The sequence below is a fragment of the Chanos chanos genome, chromosome 4 (genome assembly GCF_902362185.1).
Source record: "Chanos chanos chromosome 4, fChaCha1.1, whole genome shotgun sequence".
Classification (NCBI taxonomy): Eukaryota; Metazoa; Chordata; class Actinopteri; order Gonorynchiformes; family Chanidae; genus Chanos; species Chanos chanos.
In genome coordinates, this window is record NC_044498.1 from 25281385 (window position 1) to 25307879 (window position 26495).

General features: G+C 40.9%; 1 protein-coding gene across 1 annotated transcript in view; it reads left to right on the top strand.

The window, feature by feature from the left end:
• Positions 1-21614, top strand: part of adgrg6 (adhesion G protein-coupled receptor G6) — a 38144-nt gene extending 16530 nt beyond the window's left edge. Inside the window, exons 6-24 of the mRNA XM_030772202.1 lie at positions 7505-7593; positions 8175-8227; positions 8504-8533; positions 8857-8993; positions 9419-9533; positions 9640-9728; positions 10572-10773; positions 11065-11230; positions 12913-13053; positions 13157-13276; positions 13628-13673; positions 13843-13949; positions 14288-14415; positions 15059-15327; positions 15724-15826; positions 16153-16436; positions 16772-16873; positions 17726-17881; positions 21433-21614. Of these exons, the coding sequence (XP_030628062.1) occupies positions 7505-7593; positions 8175-8227; positions 8504-8533; positions 8857-8993; positions 9419-9533; positions 9640-9728; positions 10572-10773; positions 11065-11230; positions 12913-13053; positions 13157-13276; positions 13628-13673; positions 13843-13949; positions 14288-14415; positions 15059-15327; positions 15724-15826; positions 16153-16436; positions 16772-16873; positions 17726-17881; positions 21433-21614 (2519 nt within the window). The remainder of the gene's footprint in view (positions 1-7504; positions 7594-8174; positions 8228-8503; positions 8534-8856; positions 8994-9418; positions 9534-9639; positions 9729-10571; positions 10774-11064; positions 11231-12912; positions 13054-13156; positions 13277-13627; positions 13674-13842; positions 13950-14287; positions 14416-15058; positions 15328-15723; positions 15827-16152; positions 16437-16771; positions 16874-17725; positions 17882-21432) is intronic.
• Positions 21615-26495: the final 4881 nt, after the last annotated feature.

Sequence of the window (26495 nt, forward strand, 5' to 3'; positions counted from 1 at the left end):
GTTTACCAATCAGAGATGTAAAATGGCTTTTCTTTTGTGTGTAGTATCACTGGTTTGCACTAAATCATTGTTTGGCCATATTTCTGTGACTTTTCCGATGATCGTTACTACAGTCCAACAAAACTCATTGTAAAATGTGCTATTTAGTGGTATATATGGATTTTTTTTCCACTTACCAAAGATAGGCCTACAAAATGTTCATAACTTTTACAGATAGTATTTTAAATTGGAATTGTGGCGTATCTCCATCTTTTATTTTGTAAGGTATTATATGTGCAGTTCATTTCATATGAATAACAGAATAGAATGTGTAGGCTGTATATCTGAAGTTCTTTAAAATAGTCGGGGAGGCAGGAAAATGCAGGCTTTAAATTTTACATCGGCCTTTTTGTAAGAGGGCACTGGAATCAGCATGGCTCTGCTTTGAATCGTGCCCAATAGGGGTGGGAATCACAGAGTAACTCATGACATGATACTATCACGATACGTTGCCCATGATTACAATGATATCACGATACAGCGATTCTGTGATACTGGATACATTGCAAGACAATCATCTACGATAGGTTGACCATATTTTGGTTTTCAAAAAAGAGGAACGGGGGGGGGGGCACGGGGGGGGGGGGGGGGGGGGTGGCAGTTGGATGATGCATTCCCCTCCTAACTTACGTGGAAATGTAAGTGTATGTCACTTTTGGTTCCTGTTGTTACGCATGTAAGGCTGATGGTTGACAGTGCAGTGTGAAACTGCATCTGTACTTGACTGCCGCAACACATAGCCGGCTAGTCTTTAATAAGACAAATAACGGCTGGCATAATAACAGTGGCACGATGACCTTATTTCTTTCCTTTCAAGTTTGGGTGGCGTTATAGCCTTCATAAGGTCTCCTGGCCACAATAGTATCTGTCTGCAGAGCCACAGCACCGCAGTTTTACGCCTAACAGCAGTTTCACACCGGCAGTTTCAGGCCAGTGGCATTCAACACATGCACTCACACTTTTGGCTTATCACTTTTGGCGACTGTATGGTCATCGTTAGGGGTAGGGTTAGGTTCACTGGCATGAAACTGCTCTGCAGTCAGACCCTACTCTCTCTCGGTTGTTGCTGTGTGTTAACGGTAATGAATGAGATGCAATTTAACCAATGTTTATGGCATGAGAGTGTACATGACTGTCCATCGGTGGCGTGCGAGAGGGCAGGTCCTAAAGAAAAAGGTAAAGCAATGCAAATGCACATGCAATGAATGGCAACTGTGGCCAAATCCTGTATAATTTTGGCAATTTAGAAACCCCAGCCGGACGCATTTCTTTAGGTCCAAAAAGGGGGACATGTCCGGGAAAAAGAGGACATATGGTCACCCTAATCTACGATATCTGTGTAACTCAAGAAGAAAGAATACCCCTAAAAAGGAAAATAACACACAACTCAATTCACCTCATTTCCCATTTAATCTCCCCATTTAATTCTGTGAACAAAATTATCTCCTCTTTGCAAACGACATGTTTCAAGTCAAATTCATTATTCGCTGTATTCTGGAAGTACTCTCGACTTGAAAGCAGATGGTGCATTACGTATAGGAGTCTCTGCAGCTATCTTGGCGACTCTAACTTCCTTTCCGATTTCTGCTGTGATGCAAGAGAGCAACGAGGTCTTGTACCATGTTGTGGACTTCAGAAGCAATGTTATCAGAGTAGATGTATGTACCAAAATAAAAGTATACATTTTTTTCAAAATATCGATACTTGGTGCCGCTGTATCGATATAATATCGTGCTGAAAAATATCAGGATACTACACTGTATTGATTTTTTCTCCCACCCCTGAGTCCAATGCTGTCTACATGCACTTTATTCTGTATCCATCTGGATGTTGCTCTCATTTGCTGTCCTGATCAGATTTTCCTGACCCAGTCCTCCATCTGCAGCTTCTACTGCTAACCCACCTCTATTCAACACCTCAGCCTATAACTAAACATTTCTCCCATGTGAACTTTCTATTGTGTGTATGGTATGACATTTCCATCTTAAGATGCTCTGTCAGCAGTAGATTCAGTGATGGTGTCTCATTGGCTTTTATGTATACCATGGAGGGTTACCATGGAGGGTCACTGGTGAGAGATTTGGCTTATGGCTTTGCATGACAGTGTGTCTGTGCCTCTATCATGTGACCTGTCTGCTAATAGCCAGATGCTGCAGGAAAGACCTTTACCCATAACATCCTTTCCATCAATGATTTGTGTATTTTGGCAAATATAGATCTCTAATAATCTCTAAGATTTTGTTTCAGTTGTAATCTAATACAACAGAATCAAATCGGCTGAATACAGTTTAGGCAGAACGGTATAAAATGAATCAGTTGTGTTTTTGTTAGGTTTTTCGAAGGCCAACTTATTCTGCAGCCATCTGAGACAAAAACTGCATGTCTGTAAAGCACAGTTAATAACTATACTGGGGTCTATACCCATTGTGTGATAATTAGATGTTTTGCTTTTTTTCTGTCCCGTTAATCATATATCTGGTCCTATTACACCAAGAGGTCCTGCACTGAGCCCTTACTTATTTATGATGGATATTAGTACAGTACTTATCAAGAATATTGTAGTGTCTAACACAGAAAATACTTTCATATGGTGCAATTTTACTATACATTTTAATTTGCTCTGTAAATTAATATCAAATACACATTGCTCACTGATTATTTATATGCCTTGTATTTTTCATTTCATCCTCATTTGAAACCATCTGCTATTGCTGTTCATACCCGAAACATCCTATTTTTTCCCTTCAGCCTCCAGCTCTAACATGGTCACTACTAACCCCCGTGTGTCTGGTAAGGGTTTTTAGTCTTTCCTTCTCGGTGTCTAACCCGTCTTTACTGTTTCTCATTTCACTTTAACCTTACATATCAGTCAGATGGCTTTGGTAGGCACTGAGGCGGTTTTGGATGTCACAGGTTTTATAACCTTTGAATGTCTTTAGTACACGAAAATACACTGAAATTCATTCTGTCACAATTTTCCAGGTACACAACAGCTGATGTCACTGACTCAATGGACTATTTGTATTTACAGTGTTTTTGTTGTTGTTGTTGTTGTTGTTTCTGTATCAGTGATATAGAAGTGATATTTCATGACAAATATCTTGTGCAAAACATATCAGTAACAGCTTGCTTTGACCTCTTCATTTTCACCTAATGGACTGATGCAGAAAAAGAGAGAGCAGTGTTTTTGTGGTCTTTTCTCCGACTCACTCCTCCGCCTGCCGTGCACTCCACCACTTTACCCCGTTCTCGGCCTCATGTTGTCCCTGCTCCCAGGACCTCCAAAACATCCTTGGGATTTATCTCCACACCCCTCATCTGGCCTGTGAGGAAGAAAGTGGAAGCTGCCATCACACAGCCACGTAAACACCCCATTGTTCATATGACCAAACCACCCCCCCTTCTGACGATAGATATGACAAATGCTTCCCCTAGGCCTAAAATGTCCACAACAGCCCCTGTCGTCAGGACAACAAATTTAACAACTAGGAGGCCAGCCTATTCCCCAGCTGCACTGCCGTGGCAACTGGCAGATGCTCACAACCGTAGCGAGGAGGTTGAATCTTTCCAGGCAGGGTCGCACAGCAACCGAAAGAATAAACCCCTTGCCTCTCACTGGGCCCTGAGCACTAGCGACACCAATAGCACAGAACCTCTGGAGTACTCTTCCGGACTGGAACCGGAACCTTTTATGTATGGCGAGGACCCTTTCAGCCTGTATGACTTTGAGTCCACCTATACTCTTGATGGAAGCTTGTTGGTTACCAACCCACAAAACATCTCTCACCTGGAAGTAGGAGCTATGTCTGGTGTTCAAGCTGACATCCCTGGTCATGTGAGTGAGGCAGCCGGTGGAGAGGATAATTTCCACAGTCAGTCAGATCCCAGGTTGCTCTGGGCTGTGTTGGCAAAAGGCTTGGTTCAGGTCACAACAAGGAGCAGCTGGACCCTTATCCCCACATTTGCGGCTGCTCCAGGAGGCACAGGTGTGCAGATTAATCAGCCAACGCCAGGAGGCTTTTCTAGGCAAACATTAGATTGGACCTCCCTTCCTGGTCCAACACTGGTGCCCACTTACTCTGAAGATTTAGCACTAATGAGCAGTGTGCCCTGGAGCCTCCCAGAGGCAACAGTCACTGAGCGAGTCTTTATGAAAGTGACTCATGGTCACACAGAACACATAGAGGAAACACATCATCAGACAGAGGTGAATGGGCAGGCAGAAACTACGAAATTGCAGTCAGCACAGAGAAAAACATCTAAACTAGGACATGATCTGACAGAAAGCTCTTCATTCCAGCTGTCAGACCTCACCCTCCAGCTCTTCACGCCAAATGTGTCCCATCAAACAATGCTTTTCTCAGGGTTGCCCACACTAAGTCAGCCTTTCCCACTAGGCAGACACTCCATTCTGGCAGCGGCATCAGCTCCTGGCTTTTCTACTACCTTGCCCTTCAGTGCTAGAGCTGAGACAGCACCATTTATGCATTCAGCTCACAGGCAGCCGGCTTTTGTCGAGCCACTGAGTGAGGGTTCACACAGTGGCCTGATGCCTCACGCCCAAGTTCAAAGTGACTATCTAATGACAGACACCATCAGACCTAGCCCTTTGTCCCTGTCACCACTCACTGATGTTACTGCACCCCTGACACCTACCTCAGTTGAAAGACTCCTCTCTTCTGATGCCAAACACAGCAGTGGCCTGATTTCACCCTCGCTGAAGGATTGGTTAATCATCTCAGTCAACCCATTCTTGGAAGCCTCTGAGCATCCACTGTTTCCCAGTGTCACTGCTTCCTATGTCATCTCACAGAGACCTCTAATTATGTCAGCAGTGCCCAGAGAGCTCAAGCTAGATTCACCCCTATCTTTGGAGCCGTCGCGTGTGAGTAGATTGTCAGAAGTCCTATTCAGCAGCTTAAATGGACAAGGACAGAATTATTCTTCAGCAGGTCTCAGTGCCCCATCACGCACCGGCCATTTTTCTGTCACTGGCAGTTCTGAGTCACCACACACTGCCACGGCTGCCCTGACAGATGAATTGAGCCCCTTTCAGTCCTCAAACCCCAATGTGGCTTCCTGGACGAGCCAGGGGGGGACAGCTGTTTTGCCCATGTTTGATTTGTCCCACTATAGCTTTGACTTCAACTCTCCGCCTGCACTGTCTGAAACGCTGCATTTTTCAACAGCATTGGAATGGGAAGGAGACGCACTAATGGAAGATCGTTCCACAGAAGTGGAGGTTGAGGTGTTAGCCCTGTCACCGGTCCCTCCATCACATTCCACTGTTCTTCATGACACGCTAAGTCAGCCATCCATTTCTGTGTACTACACTGAAAATGACCTTAGGGATCACTTAGAGACAAGGGACTTTTCCTCTTTTTCAGTTATCTCACAGTTCCTGCCAAGGTCTCCCATCACCAAACCAATGGAGCAGAACACTGTCCTTCCTCAGAGGTTACAGCAAGAGACAGATGTGAATGAATCTTTCTCTCCTAAGGGTGTTGTTCTCACTAGCACTCACACTCTCAGTGGCACCCGCACTTCAGCCTTGACACTCAGTCACTCCAGCACGCACACACACGACACACAAGCTCCCACTTCAACCCACACTCAAAGTAACATGTATCTGCATGCTAACACGCACACTCATACCAACACTCTCACACCGTCCCTAGTTCACACTCCCAGAGACATACTGGCATACACCAACTCCCATGCTGTGCCGACTGAGCCTCACTCAAGAATGACCACAGGGTCACAGGCTCTGACGTCATACACATCTAAATCATTCTCTGTGGACAGACCAGTGACCCTCCCTCCTCACTTTGGAAACAATATGCAGGTGTCGAGCCGTACCCCTCCTCTCAGTGCAACTGCAACTGTTGGTGTCCCAATGGTGTCGGGCGCAGACTATCAGGTCATGTTTTCTCACCCTTCATCAGCTGCTGCATACCAGCCTACATCCACACCAGCCAGCAGCAGCCCAGTGCGGCCCATACGGCCTGAGGCAGTCCCTGTCTTTCCCTCCTTGACCTTGAAGTCCAAAACATACACTGACGTAACCGCTTCAAGTACCTACCCCACCACTCAAAGCGTCCGCTCAACCAAGTGGATAAAAATCAAGCCCCTGAGTGAGGACAGCAAGGAGCTTCTGGATGGCATACAAGAACTCTCCCACACAGAGCGGCCATTTCAGCCTTCAAATGAATCAGCAAAGCCTCCTAGCCCCAGCTACAATGTCTCTGTTGTTCAGGCTGCCACCACACATAGGGAGACACATCCGTCTCCTGGGGCCCTTGGCGACCGGCCTTTTGTCCCCACAAAGGGCGTAGTTCCCCGCACCACTCCGCCCAAGGGAGTGAGTGCAGGCTTTGGCCCCGTGCCCACTGACGCCACCCGTGGGACCACGGCAGATCCCACCGAGCTCGTCCCATGCCCATGTAAACCTCGCTTTCATATTTCATGTCTGTGTGGACTTTCAGCCGGGACCAGTATGTTTTCCAGTTAACAACATAGACTTTAGAATGAAAAAAATAGTCTCTTCTAGAATTTGAACCTTTGCTTTTGAGTGCTGAAAAATCATACAATCTGGGTAAAAATTGGTCTGTCCTCTTGTCCAGCAGATTTTGTACGGTGACGCTTGATTGTGAATTGTGAATGATTTTGGGGTGGGGGAGTAGGAGATTAACCTTACATAGTTTTCTCAATCACAGGATTATTTGGAAATGTCCTGTTATTTTCAAACAAACAGGGCATTAATTCCCTTGTGATTTTACTGTTTCTGTTTTTTTTCCTGCTTTCTTAGGAGACTGATGTCATTTTTGACCAGAACAGCTGAGTGTTTCCATTCAGTTATGGCGCTGAGTCAAAATAATGTATGAACTCAGAACTGTAGTTGAACCATTTTAGTGGACCTAAAAAGAGATAAAAAGAAAAAAAGATTACAATGGAACACTACAGTGAGATCTTTTTGTGAATTTCACTGGCTCTTTGATGAGTCTGTGGTTGTTGTTGTTTTTTACTGGGGTCTCCTAAGAAGGGTTTTAGCATGGTGTAGACACACACTGTATTGTAGTGAAGAACTAACAACCCAAGACACATGGGAGCCATCTTGTGATAGCTGTGGTGCATAGCAGTGGAGCTGCTCAAACCATGACAGACAGGACGTCCTGATAAAACACAACTTTCATGGTTTCAAAACCTCTGTCAGTCCTCTTCTCTTTGTCTAATTCAATATAACACCTGACACATAATTTCTTGTCTAATTTCACCCACTTTCTCTGATGAAAAGCAGATATAATACTTAAGTGTCTCAGTAAAAAAGAAAGAAAAAAATCAATGTAGCCATTACAGATAACAGCACTGCTGCTATGCAACACAGAAAGTTTCACAACTCATTTTTTTTGCAATGGCAAATTAATGAACTATGGTTGAGTTTATCTTTTTTTCATTTCCATTGCAGAGGATATTTTCTACAGAATTTTCTTAGTGGTTAACAATGGCCAGGCAAGTTTGACAGACACAGATGTGGAGAGAGCCATCACACAATGGGTATGACTACCTTCTTTACTTACTTCATGCAACTTTTTAATAAGGAGACTTTTCACATTTATATAATAGTCACAAACTGTGTGTACCCTCTATTAACCCTTCACATAGGTGCTGCAGCTGTCATAAACTGTTTATGAATGCTTTATGAAGGCTTTGTCTGGCTTCACTTAAGGATGTAATCAGTAAAATTCTATTGCTGTCAGGCATGAGAAACTGTCTTAAAAGCACAAAGCTTCTTCACATGAGACATTCTGTTTTGAATACCAACTCCTTTGGAAAAGCACTACAATAAAAGATAATTTCCATATTTTGAATTCTTTTGCCTCTGTTCTTGAGAATGTTGTCATGAATACTTACATAAGTACAGAGGTATAAGTGTAGAGGTTTGTTTTATGTACACCTATACGTGGATCTTGGAAAGCAAAATCTGTAATGGATGCTGTTGTATTGGTGTGAGGGAAAATACTGATTCTGTCCATAACAATGCAGAAGGAAATATATTAGCCCCATAGACCTGAAATAAGAAACTTAATGTTAAATGCCTTTTAATTATGCTCTCTTCCACTTTGATTATTTCACAGCTCAATCAGACATTTCAGAATTGGATCTACACTGTATATGTTGATAATATCAGGTAAATGACCCATGAGAACTTTATAAATATATATATATATATATATATATATATATATATATATATACACACACACAGACACACACACACACACACACACATACATACATACATACATATATATATATATATATATATATATATATATATATATATATATATATATATATATATATATATATATATATATATATGTGTGTGTGTGTGTGTGTGTGTGTGTGTGTGTGTGTACATTACTTATTTATATATATATATAGCTATATAGCTGTGTCAGAGACTTGTCATTGTCTTACTGATATCTCGAGTGTTTTCATGCCCTTCCAGTGTCCTACGGAGCAGCAGTTCATCAAGGGCTACAGGACTCAGGTGAAGCTTTTGACTGATGGCAGCACTATGTTGGTGTTGTGTCAACACAGACGATATCCTTCATCACTATTTAGATGTACATCGTTTCCCAGTTATTTGCATGACATAGTCTCTCATTCATGTGTTTAGACTGAATGTCCAGACAACCACCACCTTTCAGTGACAACCACCAAATATTTATGCCAGCACCTTTATCCTTAAGTCAATATACAGTCTGCAGTCATCAGGGTAATTTAGTTTTGGCTCTTGTCTTGCACCCACAGTTTTACCTGCTACGCCCTGCTGGTGTATAAAAACACTACCAATACCAAACTTGCTGAATCTGACATAGAGGGAAAACTAAACGCCGTGTCTATCGGGAGCGGACTGGTGATGGAGAGAGTCACTGTGGAATCTATTGGTATAGAATTATCACATTGTCCATGCTGAAGTGTTAGTCATCAGTACCTGTTTATAATGACTGCCTGACAGTTAGTGTGACTGATATGGATTCTGTTGTTCTATGGATTCTGAATGTTATATAACATCTCGCCGATATAGTTATATTGTCATTCAGTGTAACCTTGTGAAAATTCATCTGTCGTGATTTAGCAAAGGCTCAAACTAAGGAAAGCCAAGTGTGAAGTTTTGAGGAACTGTGTTTTTGATAAAGTTTTAAGTGCTGTGTATAATTTTTCCCAGAATACCCCCCGTCCCCCCTCCCCAAAAAGCATACCTTACATTTTACACAGCACTTTTAGAACTACTCTTTTTGAGTTTAAATGCAAGTAAACTACTTCCAAGATGTGGGCTCACCCTATATTTTGTTCTTTGTTTTTGTGACAGAGAACTGTCCATCAGAAGACAACCCTTTCCACTACAAATGGCCAGAGACAAGGCCAACAATCACTCAGTATGTGCCCTGCTTCCCCTACAAAGAGCGCAATGCCTCCAGAACATGGTAAGGCACACTATACTGAGAATGAAGGGACAGCATTAGGATTGATAGAGGTAAACCCCCCAAAATAACCCCATAACTGTAATCATGACTTTTTATCTCCTCCCAGTATGATCAGCCATCAGAATTATACATCCTTTTGGAACCAACCAGATCTCAGCAACTGCACAGATATCAAAGACATTGAGGTGTCTGAAGGTATGACATAGGTTTCCACACTAAAAAGTTCTCATCGGTAACATGACTTTTTTGTCCAAAAGAATTAAAATAAAAAGAGTAATTGTGTTTATTTAAAGCTGCTTGGTCACATGGGTCAGGATTGTCCAGCGACAATACTTCTCAGGCCAGATTCACCATTCATAAGGTGTTTCTGAATTATCCGGGGTCACACTAAACATTCCTCCCTTAGAGTAGAGCGTAGGAGGTAGGCTATTCATAAAGCATATTATTCCTACTTTCAGCAGGGAGAAAAATTCACTTTTGAAACTGTATCTCAGGTTAGTTTATGACATTGAAAGTGGTGGGACTACCGACAGCATTTAATGTCTTTCTTTTGTTTTCCCCAAATACCGCAGAAATCAGAGATAGATCAAAATGGTTCTTTTTAACGCTTTTTTGGTCCTGTGGTCAGGATTCACAAGATGATAATGACTTTCAGCTTGGCAGAGAATACTTTCATGTCTAGATGTGGTTGAAATTGCGGACCTTCTCTTTTAAAGTAAAACCCTCACAGTAATGCTGCACTATTGTATGAGTGAAAGGCATGGCCTTTCACTACACTGTGCCACTTCCTTATGACAAAAGATTTCAGTGGAGGAAATTTCAAACTGTAAACTGTAAAATAAAATTTTCTACTCCTTAGAATGAAAGTAGGAGGAAAAATTGTGTCACTGCAAAAAAATTGCATCACAGCTTTTATCTTTGGACAGATTTCCTACTCTGAAACATGAATATCAATATCAGCCCAGAACTGGTTTCATGTGTAGTTGGAGCGCAAGTACTGTGACTGTTCTAAACATTTTCGTGTCCTTCCCTAAACAGAGAACGCAGCGGAAGTGGCCGTTCAGCTTGCTGACATCACCAATAACGAACTATCGACGGAAGAGGTGTCACAAGTCGTCACCAAGGTGAAGGAGCTGGTGAATGTGGCCAGGATCAATGCCACACTGGCTTCAACAGTGGTCACCATCATCTCCAATGTCATGACAAGCTCAGAGTCAGCTCAGATGAATGCTTCGAAAACGTATGACTGCCCCTCACAACTTTTGAGCTAGCCTCACTACTCAGTTACCATAGGTTGTTTTTCTATAGAAGTGTCTTCATTAACTCTGAAGGATGAACTTGTTTTTAAGTTGTTGGTTGTTGGTGTTTGTTTATTTTTTCCTTTAGTTTGGTAGCAGTTCTGCCAGTTTCCTTGAATTCATCGTTTTGCCTTATGAATATTCTTGGTTCCTATGCTGTACTTACAGCTTGATAAAGTTTCTTTAAATGTTAGCATCTGCTAAGTGAATAAATATGAATGTACAACATACAGGGCGTTGAAAGCTGTGGATGAGCTTGTACAGAAGATTGAGTTTGAAGGCCCGTCATTGGCCATCACCTCCAAAAACCTGGCAGTGGGCATCTCTTCCCTCAACTCCAGCAGATTTAACGGAACCAGCTTCAGTGCCTTCCTCCCACCCAATACAACAGACCCTCAGGTATTCAGTTTTCTCTGAATCTGTGTTGTTCTTGTTTTTTTTCTGCTGTTGTGTTGTTTTCTCTCTCTCTCTCTCTCTGTGTGTGTGTGTGTGTGTGTGTGTGTGTGTGTGTGTGTGTATGTGTGTGTATGTGGTGTATGTATTTATGTGTGTATATGTGGTTATTCATGTGTGTACATGAATGAGTATATAAAAGCTCATTATGAACATTGTTTTGTAGAGGTATGTCATCCTAAAGCAGCAATGCTCATAGTTTGTACAAAGAGAGATCTGTAAGTCTTCAAACAAGCAAAACCACAGAGAACATAAATGGCACATTATTCTGTAGCTATTCCCTGAGTGTTAGCCAGTGGGTTGAATGCCAAGACCTTGTGGAACATTCTGGATGGAAATGGCAATTTACCCCTGTTTTAGTGTGACTCAGACTTGTTCATTTCACAGACATGAGTGGAGGTCTATGTTTGTGTGTATCTCTCTCTCTCTCTCTCTCTCTCTCTCTCCCTCTCTCTCTCTCTCTGTATATATATATATATATATACACACACGTGCGCATATATTTGTATAAGACACTGAGTGTTCTTTTTGCTCTTTAAACTTACTTATGACGTAGTTTTATGCCCTGTTTTCGCAGTTCTTGAGTATGTTAAAGGATCATTTAACTCATTAGCTTGAGAACACTGAAGCAGTATACCTCATAGTGAGGCCCAGTAAGAGCTCTCACACTATACAGGGCTATAACAAGAGCCTCTGAGGAGCATTATGGCCCTTTGACAAGACGAATAATTGATTGAGTAAAATGAGTAAATTTAAAACTTTGATTTCCAGCTGTTCAAAATATATGACTCAAGATACACAAAGAGCAGAAAGAATTTCTTACCTCCCTAAATCATGACATGCCTAGTTTTTATAGAACAGAATTGTTTCAAATGCAGGTATTTTCCTTACATGCGTTTTACATAATCAGACCAAGCTCTGTTCAGAAGTTATATTTTTTGCAAACACGGTTATTACATGTGTAATTTGCCAATGATATAACATATTTAAAGCATATCATGTTTACAAATGGAGTCGGAATGATGCCGCACACAATTTTCCAATTCCCTTAGGACCTGGTGAGTGCTAGAAATAGCCAAAATTGTTGAAATGTGTTTTGGAACGTTAAATAGCTCGACTGTATTTTACTCCTGGTCTGTTTTATCGGTTTCACATGTCTCCCAGCGGGTGGGGTAATATTCCGGGGCATTGTGCTTACCATTTCCAGATGAGACAACACAGATATTCTACCCTTACTGCTCTCTAATCTAAACCATCTGAGCACAGAGCTTATGTGTAAAACTGCTTAGGACAACGGCAGCAGTTCCCCTTCATATGAAATTGTCTTTTATAACAGTTCAGTCGTGTCATATTGACTTACAGACGTATGGCAAAACTTCTGTTTAATGTACATATTGTTAATAAGGTCAGTTTAATTCTGTATTATATATAGCAAAGCTTTGATTATTGTAAAGGTTGTAGATCTTCTTGTCAAATACAATAGTATCTGTTTATTAGTTAGAATAAACCAATGTACATTGTGTCAGTGTACACTCATAAGGAGCATTGGTCGTAAAGTGCCCACTAACTGAGCAGGTCAGTGAGAAAAATTGGAAGCTGTGTTCACTATGGGTTGATTTTCTCTTTAGATTGACTTTGACTCAGAGTCACAGAACCCTCTCGCCATGGTCGTGCTGCCACCAACACTACTGCGCAACCTCAGCAGCACAGACACGGGGACAGCATCCAGGATCAACTTCATGTTCTTCAGCAAGACAGGTTTGTTCCCGGTGAGTGTAAACCCACTGACCTGTCCAAGGCATGTGCTGTGTGTGAAGTAGAGACAGACTCTGGATCTGCTTTGTGAACATGTCTTCTATTTGCGTCTTTCAGGACAGACAGAGTAACGGGCTGTCGTTGAGCAGTTATGTGGTGGCAAGCAGCGTGGGGAACCTTTCCATCAGTAACCTGTTGGACCCCATTCAGATTGAGATTGCCCACCTGCAAAATCAGGTACTTTACCCAGTCCAAAGTCCCTCTCTTTCTTTTTTTTCTCTCTTTCAGTTTCTCTGTGTCTCTGTCTGATTTCCTGCATCTTGGTTCTTTGATAAGAACACATTAATTTACTCTCCTCCTGCCATCGGCCAACTTCTTCTCTTTCTGTCTTTGGTATCAAGCCACTATCCCAAAGTTATGTTTATTTCTGTTGCTGATTCTCTGTTTTGACCTTAGAATGTTCAAAGATAAAAACATGTCCACTTATATTTCACTATTTCTTCTCAACTGTTATTTTCTGCTACTTCTGTGAGATGCTGCATCTCAAAACCAGAAAATCTTGAATCTCGTAATGTCCGTGTCTTTTAGAGTGCACCAAGGCGGCATTGTGTGTTCTGGGACTTCACCATTAAAAGTGAGTACTCAGCCAAAAACAGTGTGCTTTTGTTACATCCATAAAAATCCACCTCATCCAAGGCAATCTGCTAGATGTAATGTGAGGGGTCTAATGACTAGTTTGTTGTCAATGTGCGATGTTTGATTGACAAGTCAGATTTCACTCTGTGATTGGACGTCTTTTTCAGATGGCGCAGGTGGCTGGAACAGTGAGGGGTGTGAAGTCAGCCCAAAATCTGACAGCTATAAGACCATATGTCTATGTAACCACCTCACACACTTCGGTATTCTCATGGTGAGATTAAAGTCCTTTCGCTCAATTTGAGTGGTGAAAAAGAACATAGTTGCCTTGTCTGCTCTGTTTTTCATGTCTAAAAAGCATGAAATCTGTTTCTCCTGTTTCAAATCTAGTGGAAGATTTCTGTATTTTATCACTGCCTCACCTACCTCTGTTCTGTTACTTATTATAAATCTGATTTTACCTGCTTCTCTCTCTCTCTCTCTCTCTCTCTCTCTCTCTCTCTCTCTCTCTCTCTCTCTCTCTGTCTCTGTGTGTGTGTGTGTGTGTGTGTGTGTGTGTGTGTGTGTGTGTGTGTGTGTGTGTGTGTTTGTGTATGTGTCTGTCTTTGGCAGGATATATCTGGAGCTGCTGCCCAGATTGATGAGAAGAACACCAGGGTTCTGACCTTCATTACTTACATCGGCTGTGGCATCTCTGCTATCTTCTCTGCTGCCACACTCCTCACCTACATTGCCTTTGAGTGAGTCTCCCTCTTCCTCAACATTCTCACTGAGCACAGAAAACCCAACACAGCCATCACACTCACTCTGCAGTGCATTTAAAGGGGGTCAGCCTGGATTTGGGTTTCTCATGCCAAAAAAGAAGCTCTCTGGTCATAAAGGAAAATAGTCTGTCAGCTTGGAAACTGCAGTTTTTTTGTTAAGTTAATGTACGGTGTTTTTCATCTTTTCAAATAATCAAGTTTTCTTCTGAAAGCTTCTCATGTCCCCTGTATGATATGCACACACTCATAGGATGATCATATATCGGAACACCAGCGATGTTCTCATATTAGCATAATTTAGATAAAGGCTTTGAAATACCTATTGAGCTAAATAAAAAAAACATCAAGCAAAACTGTGAACAAAAGTGTGAACAATAGTGCATGTACCAAAGCCAGGAATAAGACCAGTGTTTTTTCCAAGTAGTAGTTTTCTGTTAATTATTTCATACTCTGCCTCTAGATCCCATCTGTTAACCTCGAATAATGAGACACATAATGCAAACATTGCTGAAATAACACTTGGAACGATTTTCCATTTTCTTGTGAAGAAAATGTCCAGAGAGTCTCACTTGCCGCTCAGTAAGTTAAGTAATAAAATGAATCCACTGGGATCTCGTAGGAAGTTGCGTCGTGACTATCCGTCAAAGATCCTCATGAACCTGAGCACATCACTGCTCTTCCTCAACATGGTCTTCCTCCTGGACGGCTGGCTGGCCTCCTACGACATGGAGGGCCTGTGTGTGGCTGTGGCTGTCTTTCTACACTACTTCCTGCTCACCTCCTTCACCTGGATGGGCCTGGAATCCATCCACATGTACATTGCTCTGGTTAAGGTCTTTAACACCTACATCCGGAGGTACATCCTCAAATTCTGCATCGTCGGATGGGGTATGTCACACTGCCACTTGCTGAGACTGTTCAGTTTTGATATGTGGTCAGCACTTTCATTTAGGTGCCTGTCAGTCAATAATCAGGTCCTAACTACATGCTTATAAACCTATCAGCTGCCAGTCAGAATATAATGGATATGACAGCCATGAATAACTCATTTAGTAAAAAATTAAGCTATAATTTAATTTATTCAAGGGTATGAATAATAATAATGGTAATAATAGAGGAATGATTACTAGCATTTTGAAAGCAGTTATTACATTACCATGAACTGGTGCCTGATTTCCATCTCTGCATATCTCATTATGGGAAGTGTGAATAGTTTTTTTATTGCATAAGTAATCCTGAGAAACGGGAGCTGACAGAGGTTTTCCGACGTGCCTGTGTGTCCAGGTGTCCCTGCAGCGATCATTGGTATCGTAGTGGCTGTTGACAGAAACAGCTATGGCAAAGAGTACTATGGGAAAGGTGGAAATGGACAAGGGTCATCTGAGTTGTAAGTCTAATCTGAAATACATTAAACCAAAAGAGACAGAGATATCACACTAAAACAGCAAACCTCTGAACAGCCACACTAGCATTACGCATGCGTCACGGTACACCAGTGGAATCGTCCTCTGTATTCTGAAGTTCAGCTGAACATGAAAGTTAATTTTCAAATGAGTTATTCTCTGGTCGCTCCATGCCCAAATGCACTCAGACAGCTTTTAAAGATAAGGATCACCCCCTGGTTTAGGAGTAAATTAATCTCAATCTTGATTAGAGAAATACCTCCCCAAAGACAGTAGAGTTTTTTGCCACCCTCTCCGTCTTCTCTCTCAGCTGCTGGATCAAGAGTCTGGTGGTTTTCTACGTGACCTGCGTGGGCTACTTTTCCATCATCTTCCTCATGAATGTGGCCATGTTCATCGTGGTGATGATGCAGATCTGCGGTCGTAATGGCAAACGCAGCAATCGCACATTGAAGGAAGAGATCCTGAGAAATTTACGCAGTGTGGTCAGCCTAACCTTTCTGCTGGGCATGACCTGGGGGTTCGCCTTCTTCGCCTGGGGCCCCGTGAACCTGGCTTTCATGTACCTGTTCTCAATTTTCAATTCCCTACAGGGTGGGTCAACAATCAGGATTTTTCATCTGCAAATATCATGTAGAGTAAATCCACAAGTGGTGGACTGTCTCTGAGTAATATGAGTATCTCTGTGATTGACAATGGTGAAACTTTTCTCACAAAGTGGAGATTTCCATTTGATGTCATGTCATATTTTAACCACTAGAGGTCTCTTTGACACCTTTCAGTGAAAACTTAACATCGCGAAAGCCTCTGTGTAGACTGTTGGCTAGTTTGGTTTCGTGGTCCTTAAAGAAATAACTATGGCAGCATGTCTGTTTTATTTCTGTCATATGTATTTTAGTTTATCAATTTAAATGTTTTGTCTTTGATAGGGTTGTTCATATTTATATTTCACTGTGCACTGAAAGAAAACGTACAGAAGCAGTGGAGGAGGTATCTATGCTGTGGAAAGTTACGCTTAGCAGACAATTCAGGTAATGTCTTAAAAACAAAACCCAAAAAAAAAAGAAAAGAAAAGAAAATACTCAACACTTAAAACCAGAGCCTGTCATCTCTGGTTTTATTTCATTTGGGGAAATTTTTTCAGAAATAGCAGTTGTTATAGAGCTGATCACATGTTCAGTCTTTAAAAACAGTTTTGAATCAGGTAAAGCCCAGCAATTTTATATTTATTTCCCAAATTTGCAATTTAACTAAGTAATTCAGATTTTAGGTTGTTTGTACTCTGAATCTGTTCGCAATAAACAATGGAACATCTTGTGCTATTATCTCTCTTTTTGGAGGGTTCTTATTCATCTTTGCCTCTGTCCAAAATCCATCATAGTCTCTGCTCTAAGGTGACCAAAATGTGACGTCTGTTTATGTAATCATGTTTAATTTCTCAGTTAAAGCCCCCCCACTCATAAATTCCATCTAGGCTGCTAAAATAACATTGCATAGTTAGTTATTGAAAGACAAAAGCAGAGGTCTTAACACAGCTTTACTACCAATAAAATATGATACAGTGTGTGACCTTGCTAATGTCCAAAAGTCAAATCAGATTTCTCCTCTTTTTTGTTTGAGACATATGCTCAAGTCTTTCCTAAAAGCACTTTTAGGAATTATAGACACTAAAATGTACAATGTTAGCCTTGGTACAAACATAAAAGACTGTCAGATTCTAGAATTTCATTCAGTTCTTTTCTGTGTTAAGTCACTTAATCTTTTTCATAGAGTTGTTCCAAGCTAATCATAAGTCTTTGATTGTTATCATAATAGATTCAGTCATCATTAACATGCTCTGAGTCAATCAGAATTTACTGTTGGTATCTGACTGTATTTTGCAGACTGGAGCAAAACGGCCACTAATAACACAAAGAAGGTCAGCTCAGACAATCTGGGAAAGTCCCTGTCCTCTAGTTCCTTTGGCTCCAGTACAGCTAACTGGACTTCCAAGGCCAAAGCTACACTGAACCCCTTTGCCAAGCGCAACAGTAATGCAGGTAAGCCAGAATAAGGTTCATCCAAAAGAACATTATGATTTTCGTTTGATGTGAATTATGGACTTATTACTTGGCTGAATTTTGGAAGGGGTATGGAGTATTTTTTTTCTTGTATGTATTCCGTCCAGTGATAAATTTGTGGATATGGAACATTTTGCTTTTTTTTTTAATCAGAACTTTTTATGTTGTCATACTTAATTTGTGATTATTTATTTGTTGCTGTGTGTGTTTGTTTATTTATTGATGTGCATTTCTTATGTCAGGTTTGTGTAAGCAAAGGGTCTAGGCAGTCTTCCTCCTGCTGGGAAGCTTAAGTATACGTGAGGTTTTATACTAGTTCTGTCCAGCAGATCTCAATCAACTAATCAAAGGCATAAGGAACGTCCTCTTATTAAAATCAGGTGTGTTCCATGAGGGCTGGAACACTATCCCGTAAAAGTAAAGCTCTCCAGGAGAAAGGATGCCTAGCCCTGAAAGAGCTCTTTCCAGAACATTCTGATGTCTTGTTTTTCTCAATCCTTGACTCTAAAACCCTGGGTTGGCTCATTGTCATTTTGTGTTGTAATATTTTTAGCGTAGGCCTTTTTCATCAATAATAGTCCTATTTATTGTAAGAACTCACTGTTAGTGACTATGTCAGAGGTGTTTAATGTGTATTTATAGATGTGTTTTTGATGTATAGAACACACACCCATAATTTATTTTTTTCATGTATTTATGTTTGTGGTGTAGAGAGTACTCACCAATAATGCGAAGGAGAACCTCACTGAGGTAAAGCTACATGCTTAAATTGACTCCATCCTTACTTGTGTCGTGTAATTAGCCTCTACCATATCAGGACATGACTGGATTCAATCTACCAGCTCTAGTCATTACCTTTAACTCCAAAAACTAACTTGCAAGTCTGACTCAGTTAGCTTTTGTGTTCTGCCGAAAATAACCTTTTAGAAAATAGTGCTGCGTTTGCTGTTTGTTAGGATATTTTTGCCGAATGTCTTAATTGCTTGTTAGATTGAATCCAGATTGTTTTAAAGGTACTAGAAAGCATGAGCCCAGCCTCTGCCACTGTCTATTCCCCTTTGGTCAGTGGTACCAAACTCAGCAAGTCATGTTAAAACAGTCATCTGTTTTCATCAATGGTTAATGCATTTTAAGAAAAGGGGCTATTCTTTAGCATATACTTAATGTAAGCAGACTCTGAACATGAGGCTAACAGTCACCTCTTATTTACCCATAGTCTCCAAGCATGTTTTATTTCCATGCTAATCTTCTTAGCCTGAAAATTAAGCAAGTTTCACAAACACGTTCTTAACTTTTAGCGAAGGTGACATATGATTATTTGAAGATTACTTTGTGAATTTGATGGGGCAGACACTGGCAGACGATGGCTATGTCATATACACTGTGCTCACGGGCATTTATTTTTTTTAATCTGAAAACCCTGACGGTGTCACAGCAAGAACATTGAGTTTGCAGGGACAGCCCTGAGATGCCACAGAGAGAGTCAGAAGCCTACAGACTGAATACAGTGTCCTCAGTCAGTCCACCCTATCACAGCATGCTGCTTCATGCAGTGTCCTCAGTCAGTCCACCCTGTCACACCGGGAGGGGGGGGGGGGGGGTCAAAATTGTTTGACATTTTAAATAAATGTAGGTGCGTGAGGGCCAAATGATGCTAGCCAGAAAAGTAGCAGAATTTACCGACTTCAGTCCTGAATGTTTTTATTTGTGCCAGTGGTAGACAACTGTACAGAAAAGAACATATGGACAAAATAACAGAGGCAGTAGTAAATAATAAAATATTATATGAATACCTATTGATTAAGTGGGTGTTGGGTTGCCCTTTGTCTTCAGAATAACTTCAGTTCTTATTGGGATACTGTTAAAGAAGTTTTGAGCTGGTTTTAATGGGATACTGGAGTGGTCTTTCTTTGAGAAATAAAAGAGGTGGGAATCCCTACCATACACTACACTCCAAAGCTTCCTGTGAAGATTCAGACACCTGGTGTTAGAGAAGACCATGGAAGGTGGCCTTGGAAGACTGATTACAAAATCCAACTTCACCCTTGTACTCATGGAAACCATGCTTTTAACTGTTATTTAGTTGTGTGTATGGGGCATTTTTGTCTTGGAATATGAGAACAACTTGAGGAAACAACGTACCATAGGGTCCCCTGGTCACCTGAAATTGACTCTCCAGTACTTACCCATACTTCTACCATATTGAGTAAGTGTCAGGTGCTCACTTGACAAATGAGCTCTCACCAGACGACTTCCGAAATCCTAAATCATAACAGACAGATGGCATTTGCAATTTAGAACCAGTGAGAATGATGCTTTATGTGGCAAGATACTAAGTAGTCACCCCAAGTTGCTTTGTAATATGTTATACAGCAGGCCCTCTGAACAGAGGAGTAGTTGAAGATGGTTGTTGGATGTTGTTTGACTGCATTAGATTCAGGTGATTTTTTCCAACATTGGGACTTGATCTCATCATTGTGGAGGTAACTACAGGTTCACAGAATGACCACTTATCAGTGTGTTTGAATGATAATGATTGATCAGTTGACTATGGTCACAGATCACACAAGGCTATTCAAAGATATAACTCATTAAAAATGATGATGATGATTATTATTATCATCATCATCATCATTATTATTAGCATTATCATTATCATTACTACTACTACTACTTCTGCTTGATACAAGTGTTTGGTAACGATTGTGGGGCTTGTTAGCATTTATGACATGCTACACATAGCTATCAGTTGAAAGATTTATGGACCGTACTGTTGATAACATCATCTCAAATCCTGATTTGACCCCAGGATAAAGGAATGATGATATTAATGGTTTTCAAGCATTTTTTCCATCACTAGTCCACACCCTGTGTCTCTTTAGTTTTGGCACACAGAGGTAGGTCACTGGTGTGGAGAAAACCTTCCTTTGTGTTGTTGCCAGATTTTTCTCTATTATTGTCTCCAGATGCGTGAGTCGTGAGCTAATCTACAAAATTACTTCTGAAAAACGGACAAAAGTGAAGTACCCTTTTTCACTGATGGGGTTTCAGAGTGCATGTGTACGTGTTTTTGGCACATGAATGCATAAGGGCATGTGAACACCTGAAAAACTATCCTGGCACTCTGTTTTAAACAATGACTTCAGTCTCATTACCCCATAATCATATGTTTACATTAAATTGGCCCCAGCCTTTTTTAATGACAAAGTGTTGACATGATTCAATTCTATAGAGAGATGTTACAACTGCAGGTAAATTGTTTAAAATGAGTGCCAGTTGTTTCACTCTCCATTGCATAGATACTCTATGTATAAGAATGATTCTGTTTTGAATTGTGTTTGTGTCTGTGTTTGTGTGTTTGTTTGTTTGTTTGTTTGGTTGGGTTTGAATTTCATGGCTAACAGTTTAACTAGCTCTGACAGTGTGATTGGCTATAAAAATGTACAATAAGAGAATTGCACTGAGGTAGTCCTAACCTCTCTCTGTTGCTGAGTTTGCTCACATTCATCTCGTTTGGGTTGGTTTTTCAGGAAAAAGTTTTTCCAGCCAGGCCAGCCCCAAATGCAGCTCCTCAGATGGGGAGCCCTCTTCCTCCATCATACCCGTCCATCAGGTCCTTGACAAGGTGAAGGGCTACTGCTCCGTGCGCTCAGACAACTTTTACAAGAATATCATCATGTCGGACAGCTTCAGTCACAGCACCAAGTTCTAGACAGGCCAGCCAATCACACCACAGCAAATTCCTCCCATGAAACCCAGGCTTCCGAAGGCCAGACCAGCTCTTAGCTGCATGTGCATCCTGTATTACTTTCTAGCAAAGCAGCCATTTCACAGTCGATTCACAGATTTCCAGAAACAAACATAGTAGAGAAACACTACAGAAAGTGTAGATCTTACATACTGTGATGCTCAACTGAAACTGTCAACATTTTTTTTTTGTAAATATTTATATTGTACTACTTTTTGTGCTTTTTTCTAATCACTTTGTATGTGTACTTAAATACTTTTTTTTTTTTGCACACGCTATGGGTGTTTTTTTTTTCCAGCTTTTGTGTACATAGCTAAGTGCTTGTCACATTGGAACTGCATTTCTGTTGGGACCAAGTGTTTTGTTCCATTATAAGCCCATAGAGGGGCTAATATGAGGGAAGCTTAGCCATTACTGAGAGAGGGAACAGTTTCAGCTTTTGCTTTTGATGTTTGATGTTTATGATTCCTGCCAGGCAGTTTATCTGAAAGGCAATGAGAGTTATTGTACCATATGTCAGGTAATGTCCCATCTTGCATAAAGATGTATTCACTGTAATCTAGTGATCCTATAATGTTGTGGTTTTCTCAATATTTATATATTTTTTCAAGTTTCGTTCTGACATGCTCTACTACTGATTAACACATTCAAAGGTTTCAAGTTACCATTACACGTCATTTTTCTTTTAGCAAAGCTACTTTTTCAAATTCCTGAGATCAACACTGTGCGAAGTTAGATTATGCTCTAAAGGTTTTTTGTTGTTGTTTTTGTTATTGTTGTTGTTGTTGTTGTCGTTGTTGTGGTTTTGTTTTGTTTTGTTTTTTTTACAGCAGTTAAACAAAAAGACAATTACCAAACAAATGTAACCAGTTTAAATATTTCAGAGATAATGCCAAACAGGAGATGTGATATTTATTCTCTTAAGCCTGGTCAAGGTCCATTAGCTGCGGTGAAGGTCTGCAGAGTGCAAATATTGCTTGGGTAAATGTTATATATGAGTTATAATATTTGATCTGGTCCAAAGTGCTGATCATACCAATGGCTTGTATGGATGCTTATCAAAATGTGACATACTATATATTAAAAGCTCTTAAATTAAAAAAAAACTCTTGTTTGTTCTGTCTTGTGCATTTTAGCCATTGATCTATTTTTTTATTTATTTATTTATTTTTTGGTCTGTTTTTTCATTTATTGAGAAGATAAAAGTAACATTATTTGGCCCAACTATGCCAGTTTAGAACTGAGTGATTCCCACTTAAGCTTAACCTTAGCTGACAAACAGAATGTTGTTCTGTTCCATTAATGTCATGTTGAACTACTATTCTGGAATCATAGTGAATTTCCCTCAAGAGTCAGAAATTTTTGTCCATGTCTTTTTGAGACATTTTTGGACATCAGGACCAAAATCAGAAACAGCCTTAATTCACGAAGTACTTCACGAGTACCAGGAAGTTGTGATGTCACTGGTCATGAGAGCATAAAAAAGTAAAAGAACTATAAAAATAGAGAGCATATCTCTTAGAGATAAAAGAGGTTTTCATATTTAAAAAAAATCCTGAAAGCTAGAAACAGTAAGCACAACAGAGAAAGTGCAGTGCAATCAGTTAGAATGAGTACAACATGGAAACAAGGTACATAAATACAGAAAACAGTGAGAAATGTAAGGTGTATATACACTGCACATACCAGGTTATGGTAATAATAAATAGAATGTCACACTGTTGGGATAAAGTGCAAACTGTATGTCCCTATACCTGACATATTGGGTGGGCTATGATGTTTCAGTGTAGGTCATTTGGAGAGATGACTAATCAGGTGCCCGCTGTAGGAAGAAAGCTGTGTACGTGATGGGTGGTTCTGTTTCTGAGAGACCGATACCATTTACCTGAGGAAGGGTTCTGGGACAGGATGTGAGCTGGATGAGGGGGATAAGCAGCAATCTTTTCTGTATGCTTCTTTACCCTTATGTGGTACTGGGTTGTGACAGAGGGCAAACAGCATCCAATCACCTTCTCCCCAGATCTGACAAAGCATTTAAGTCTCAACGTGCAGACACGAATCCAAACCAGACTGTGACTGAAGATAATAAGAGGATGCTCTCTGTGGTAGCTTTGTACAACTGGACCATCAAGGGCTGAGTGCAGTTCTGTCTCTTTAAAATGGCAAAGGAAGTACGTCTGTTTATACGCGTTTTTTTTTTTTTTTTTAATGATGTTGGTGATGTTACAGTCCCAAATGAGTTTATTAGCGATTGTGGTTCCCACGACTTCAGTGAGTCCACCGTACTCATTGCTTTGTAGTTTTTTTGTTTTTTTTTACTGGGGGGGTGGGGGGGGTCCTCAGAAGTCTATTAGAATTTCAACTGTCGTTTTCCTCTCAGAGTTAAGCTAGAGGCAGAGGGCCTCTCTTCTGTACTAGGTCTCATCTGCATGAGTAATGAGACCTAAGAGAGCAGTGTCATTAGCAAACTTCAGTCATTTTACCGACATGTCTGTAGAGGTGAACTTGCTGGTGCACAGGGAAAACAGCAGACAGTCCTATGGTATACCTGTGGTGCATAATAACAAAACAGAAATACTTATGCATGCTTTGGAAGGATTTCTACTTTACTCATGTATACATTTTTCACATTTTCAAAAGCAAATTGCTGCTCCATTACTCCATTACATTTCTCAAGACACCTTAGTTACTTACTGCAATATTAAATTACCGGAAACAACAAATTTGCACAGTGCTTCACTCAGTGAATCATTTAGCTTAATTACTTCCCCCCATAGACTACATTAGAGTGCTTGAGCTTATTGTGGTTTTGACCAGCTCACACTAGTATGACTGTGCCCCAACCACAGACTAGTGAGACAGCTAGAGCCCAGTCACTTCCTATCTGTCAAGACATTAGTGATCCACTGACAGATGAAAGAAGGTAATATTCAGCTGGGACAGTTTGATTGTAGGATTTCTGGATCAGGATCAGCTAACGTCCACAAACATTATCCTTGCATACGTAGCTCTAGATGCTGCAGGACATAGAGGACGCCTGTGTTTATGATGCTGCGTGCTGATCTGTTAATTCTGTATGTAAACTGAAAGAGGTCCAGATGTGGGGTAGTGATGGGTTTAATGTAGTAGAGCACTCAGGGTTCAAATGCTGTCATGACAACAGATGTGAACGCAGGCAGGTTGTAATGTTTTTCTTGGGTAGCGGAACAATGCTGGAGATCTTAAAGCAGACAGGAACCATGAGCTGGTTTAAACACTGGTTAAGCAGATCCATAACCAGTGATTCTGGTTATGGATCTGCTGTAATAGCTAGTCTTGCTGGAGTCCCTGCCTGCACTCGGCACACGATGTACATTTTCCCTTAACCATTATGTGGAAATGAACATTTAACAATGCCTCTCTCTCTCTCTCTCTCTCTCTCTCTCTCTCTCTCTCTCTGATTTTGATTGTTGTGGCCTGTAAAGCCCTTTGAGACTGTAAACAGTGATATTGGGCTCTAAATAAACTTGAAACTTGAAACTTGATTCTAACTGGTTAACTCAGTGTTTTGATGTAGCAGGGCAGACTCGGTCTGGGCCGGTAGCTCCTCTGCTTTTCTGCCTCGTGAAGAGTTTGTAGACTTCCTGTTCTTTAGTGAAGAGAGTAGGGTAGAGTGAGTAGTGGGGAGCCGCAGAATGTGTGTAAGGTGTTGTGTGTAAGCGGCTGAGCTGGTGGACTGCAGGGATGTGAGGAGGGGAGGGGGTATGAGGTAATAGCAGTTGAACTGTGTCCGGGAGGCTAAACCATCGTCACTGTCAGTCCATTGTTCCTCAAATCAGCTGTGTAACTTATTCAGCCTGTTGTGCAGAGATGGGTCAGCTGCTGTTAATGTGTAATTTTTTCTTATTATTACCCAACCTGTGGCTCTGAAAAGTTGTGTGCTGGACGGAAAAAGCAATGCTTTCCCTCATATGAACTTTTACCAGAGGTCATAGAAGAAAACATAGCATTTCAGACAATCTCTCCCACACAATACCAAAATAAAATACTTCCACTTATTCATCAAGACAATTATTCATTCTGTGTCATGAGAACCAGACATGCCACTGGAACACCAGGATAAGCAGAAATTTTAACATGACTTGTTCAGGGCGTAAGGATTCACTGTTTCATTCAACAATGTGTATTGGGCAAAATTTGGGAGGAACTTGCGACTGAATCAACATGGGCATCTCTGGGTCGGTGAAGGCCCATACAACACAGCTATCTACTTAAAAACGTTCATAAATTCACTCCTTTCACACTGTGCTTTCTCTCTCTCACTGACTGTCTCTCTTTCTGTACTTATTTTTCTCTGCCTGTCAGTCGCTGTAAACGAGTAAAGGAGGCCTCCCACTCCTCAAAGGAAAACCATTTTTTACCCATTGTTGAACCAACACAATATGTCACATCATATGAGGACTGAAGAACAAATTAATGAATGTGGCTTGCTTGATAATATTATTCGTCACTAAGCCACTAAGAACTAGTGTAATGTGATGACCCTTTGTCTCCAGGGCTTCAGTTATGGACATGTCCTTTTGCTTGTACAATAAACCGGACCAGTTCTGGACCTTAGTCAGCCTGCTGACCGCCTGCCTTTATGCTGGTTTTTCCAGTCTTAGTTCCCAGGAAGGATAGTTTGGGAGCATCTCCAGCATCTCTGCTGCTGGGTAATATGTTAGTTTGTTATTTTCAGTTGTGTTGGTGGTTGGAATTGTGCATCTTGCTGCACTACTGGCATGCTGTCTGGAGGCAGCTTTATCATAATATAATGTTATCATACTATTTTATTATTATAATACTTTTATTTTATGCTGATTTCTG